Source organism: Amia ocellicauda, chromosome 5 (assembly GCF_036373705.1).
Source record: "Amia ocellicauda isolate fAmiCal2 chromosome 5, fAmiCal2.hap1, whole genome shotgun sequence".
Classification (NCBI taxonomy): Eukaryota; Metazoa; Chordata; class Actinopteri; order Amiiformes; family Amiidae; genus Amia; species Amia ocellicauda.
Genome location: NC_089854.1, coordinates 34949297 through 34953802, shown reverse-complemented (window position 1 = coordinate 34953802; position 4506 = coordinate 34949297). Strand labels below are relative to the sequence as shown.

General features: G+C 37.9%; 1 protein-coding gene across 1 annotated transcript; it reads right to left on the bottom strand.

The window, feature by feature from the left end:
- Positions 1-623: 623 nt before the first annotated feature.
- Positions 624-1541, bottom strand: LOC136749032 (lysophosphatidic acid receptor 4-like). Its single transcript, XM_066702970.1, has one exon. It carries the CDS (start codon positions 1539-1541, stop codon positions 624-626), a length of 918 nt encoding a protein of 305 aa, XP_066559067.1.
- Positions 1542-4506: the final 2965 nt, after the last annotated feature.

Below are 4506 nucleotides of genomic sequence, written 5' to 3'. Positions count from 1 at the left end.
ATGTAACAGTACAGTTAATAAGTCTATGACAAGCATGATGATTGAAAGCTATCAATATAACCACAAATGTTACTTACTAGTAACTATGAAAAACAGTAGAGGGTGCTGTTGTTCCTATACAAAGACAACAAGATTAGCAGCTGTTCCATTAACAAATACCTTCAGAAACATAGGCATTATTAAAGAATAATAATAGTATGATGTACTCTGAGGATTTCCCCCGCTGACCTCTGTCCACAGGCCCCAGACAATTCCTAATTTAAATATTACACTAAGAAGGTGCCTATATGTAGGAATATCCCCAGCTACTTGTATTAAACTCAATCAGATTCACCTCATCCAGGGAACTAGCATTCTTGCAGGCTCCTACAAAGACGTATTATATGTATTAGTGCTTTCTTGTATGTGGAGCAATGCAACATCATCCACATGTGTCAGAAAATATGTGGCTTCTTTCAGACCCCACCTGCATTACAGCTCAAATAAAATCCTTGATCTTACAAATGACAAACATGTACCTAATTGCGCTATACTTTACTTTTCCAACTTATAAAAGAAACTGCAATAGGGCTCAAGTTTATCATTTTCAATTTGCAGGAATGTGAATGATTTGGTCCTGGCGCCTAGTCTATTGGTGTACTTTCATTTTTAAAACAAGGAAATCGCTCAAGGATTGATTTTCCCACGTTAAGCAGATATGTCGCTGGCCCAATGCAGACCCCTAAGCTGGGGAAAGCAAACAGCACTGGAATGACAATGCAATACAGATTATTGGCTTTTTTCATGGCAAATGCTTCCATTAATGAGGCGAGGCTGAGCACTGGAGTATAAACCACCACAGAGGCAGCGAGCACCAGCATGACAGTCTTCAAGGCATCCTTCTTCACAGAGAGTTCTTCGGTCTCTGTGCCTGGATCGGCCTTACGCAGCACAAGCGCCATGACAACATTGCAGTAAATCATGATGATAATCAAGGCAGTGATGATGCACACCAATGTTAAGAGTATGGTTTGCATGGTTTTAAAATAGGCAAACACACACATAGACATGGTGCAGAACCAGATGAACACAGAAGAGAGTATTCTGTTTTGACGGACAGTGAGCTTTAGGAATGTATTGGGATGCACCACGGCCAGAAAGCGCTCCACACAGATACAGCAGAGCAGCAAGGGGCGCCCAAACATGTTGAGGGCGTACAAAGTGTTTAAAGTCATGTACATCTTTTCAGAGGCTCCTTTGAAAGTGGCATAAGCCTCTAAGGGCAAACCTACACAAAACAAAATATCCATCATGCCCAGATGGAGAAGGAGGAGCTCTGTGAAAGACCAGGCATTTTTGCTGCTCAGTAACAGCCAAAACAGGGCAATGTTAGAAGGTAAACCTACAAATATGGACACAAGCTGGAGAATGACCCAGAAGACGTAGCCAGAAGACATCACAACACATATTGTGACAAGTTCATTCATCTCAAAGTCCCAGGTATCTTTCTTGGTGAAATTGCCATTGGGTCCCAATGATGAGTTCGCCCTGAATGAATCCATTGGCTCCAAGAAGACCAGAGATGATACTTGTGATCTTTACCCTGCTAAAGAAACAAAAGCTTTTCAGTAGTGGTTATTGACAAGTGTGCAGAATATCAGTATTTTGTGCATATTTTGTTTGATCTCCTAGGAATATTGAATACCTCATAACTGAAAGCTATTAGTTAGTTACACAGGGCATTGTGAAATCTTTAAACACATTTTAAATTAATTTTAGTAATATGACTGGATTTGGCTGCAATAATGCCGGTTTCATGATCAAGACATACAATGACATTCTTCAAGGTTTACAGCTAAATTCAATACATTTACTTACTGCCCACATAGTACCCTTGCCAGCAATATCTGAGCAAATAATTTTCTGAAAGCAGACAAGCTGGTTGCAACCGTTACAAATATTTATACATCAACCAAGCAGACAATTACATATTACACTTCATCTACACAGAAACAATTGCTTGGACAGAAACAATCCAACACGTTGTCTGTACTTCACCCCTAAATTTGCCACTTAAGCAATGCATAACACGATGAAGTGTAAATGAAAAATTGTTTCGCAATTGAATATGAAACACTACAAGATTTGTCAGTGGTTACCAATCCTGTACATGCTGAAAGAAATGTTTCTGATGGCAACGTTTTTACAGAATGTCAATCTCTGACAGAAGACAGGGTAAACCAACTGACTATGCTTAATTGCTGAGTCAGACATTCAGCCAAATCTTGAACTATAACCAAGGTCATATTTTCCCCAAAACTAGAACAGCACAGTGCAAGGATAAATGTGACTCTGACTGACCTGAAACTGAATCCAGATGACAGATTTTCTCAGGAGAATGGTGTACAGTGCACTCAGCCCTTATGATCTCCGTTCAGATTTACTGCCACAGAGTAAGGCTCAGCCTTTTCTTCATGGACATTTAGAATTTGCAAAACATTGTCATGGGTCACATAAGATTAAATGGATTTGTTTACAGTAAAAACAAAGGCACATTTCCACTCATGCAACCATTTTAGGAAACTTTACCATGCAAATATTGTAATTTTATTAAAAAAAGACAACATGTTTTTAACCCTCCCTGGCTTTTTGTTTGGAACAGCTGACAGTTTTTACTTTATGCATACATAACTTATGTATTTATCAAATAAATGCTTATTTAAGTGATGAAGTCATTATTATTTTTAGCAGCAGAAGCCCTTATAGCCTGTCCCTCCTGTTCCTGTAGTTTCCTCTAATTTACATTCTCCTTTGTTATCTCTGACATGAACCTATTTGTTACTGTGGGTCGATCATACCCCTCCCTCTTTAAGAGCTCTTTGATATCAAGTTGCTAAGGTGCTTATTCAGGTATATTAATTACTGTATTTTTCATGCCATTCTTGATAATATTTATCAAATTCCATAATATCAGTACTATGATGAACACTGAATGAAATGAAAAGCAAATACAATTTGTTCACTTTAAAATAAGAACATAAAGTTTACAAATGAGAGGAGGCCATTCAACCAGTCTTGCTCGTTTGGTGTCCAATAACCAAGTGATCCAAGGATGCTATCTAGTCTATTTTTAAATGTTCCCAAATTTTCAGCTTTCTCATGCGTTACTTCATCTAGTTCTATTCCTCCCATGGTGTAATTATAGTGGACATTTTTGTTACCTGCATGTAATACCTTGCAATTGTCCACATTGAATTTCATCTAAGTCCCTTTGAAAAACCTGTGCTGCTGAGAGCCACCTATTTTAATATGATCTGCAAATTTGACAAGTTTGCTAACTATCCCAGAGTCCAGATCATTAATATAGATTAGAAAAAAAAAAGGCCCTAGTACTGATCCCTGTGGAACTCCACTAACAACCTCACTCCAGTTAGAAGCGACTCCTCTAATCGACACCCTCTGTTTCCTATACATCAACCAGTTCATAATCCATCTACTTACATTACCCTGAATGCCTACAGCTTCCAATTTGAGGATCAGTCTTTGGTGTGGAACCTTATCAAAAGCTTTTTGAAAATCTAAGTATATCATATCATATGCTTTCACGTGATCTACAGCTGCAGTTGAATGTTCAAACATCTCTAATAGATTAGTCAGACATGATCTGCCTCGTGTAAACCCATGTTGACTATCTCCAAGAATATGGTTTTCATTAAGATGCTCCTCTATTTTCTGTCTAATCATTTTTTTTATTTTTGTATGTAATTTCCTAGCTCAGTTTTGTCCCCTTTCTTGTGGATTGGAATGACATTTGCCGTCTTCCAGTCAGTTGGCACGTCCCCTGTTCTAAGTGTCACTTGGAATATTTGAGTTAGCGGCCTATAAATAATGTCCCTCATTTCTTTAAGTACTGTAGGAAATATACCATCTGGCCCAGATGATTTGTTGGTTTTTAATTCTGCTAGTCCCTTTAGTACCTACTCCTCATTTATCCTGATCTCTCTTAGGGTTTGACTGGATTGATTTTTAACCTGCGGCATGTTATCAATTTTTTCTTTTGTAAAAACCTCTGTGAAAAACTCATTTAGAACATTTGCCACATCTTGTTAATTTTCCAAGATACTTCAATTTTTGCCCTTTACCTGTTTCACTTCCTCCTTTGTTGACCTCTTGCTGTTGTAGTATTGAAAAAAGCTCCTTGCATTACTATTAGCTCCAAGAGCTATATTTCTTTCTATTTCCCTCTTTGCTTTCCTGATCCCTTCCTTAAAATCTCTTTGCAGTTCAACATTCTTTGTATTTTGTTTGTGCATCCCTTTTGTATGCGTTATACATTTTCTTTCTCTTGATATTATTTTGCAAACTTCTATTAAACCATTTTGGCCAATGTTTTTTGGTACAAATTTCAACAGCGTGTTAAACTTTCTAATCTCTGCCTGCCTCCCTGGCCTGGCACGTGGTACCAGAAGTATTTCAGAGAAAACTACCATGCAGGTCCTGCTCTTTAGTTTCTTTCCTAACTCTTTA

Bases quoted from the DNA above. Each gene is read 5' to 3' on its own strand.
- LOC136749032 (XM_066702970.1), bottom strand. From the start codon at position 1,541: ATGGATTCATTCAGGGCGAACTCATCATTGGGACCCAATGGCAATTTC.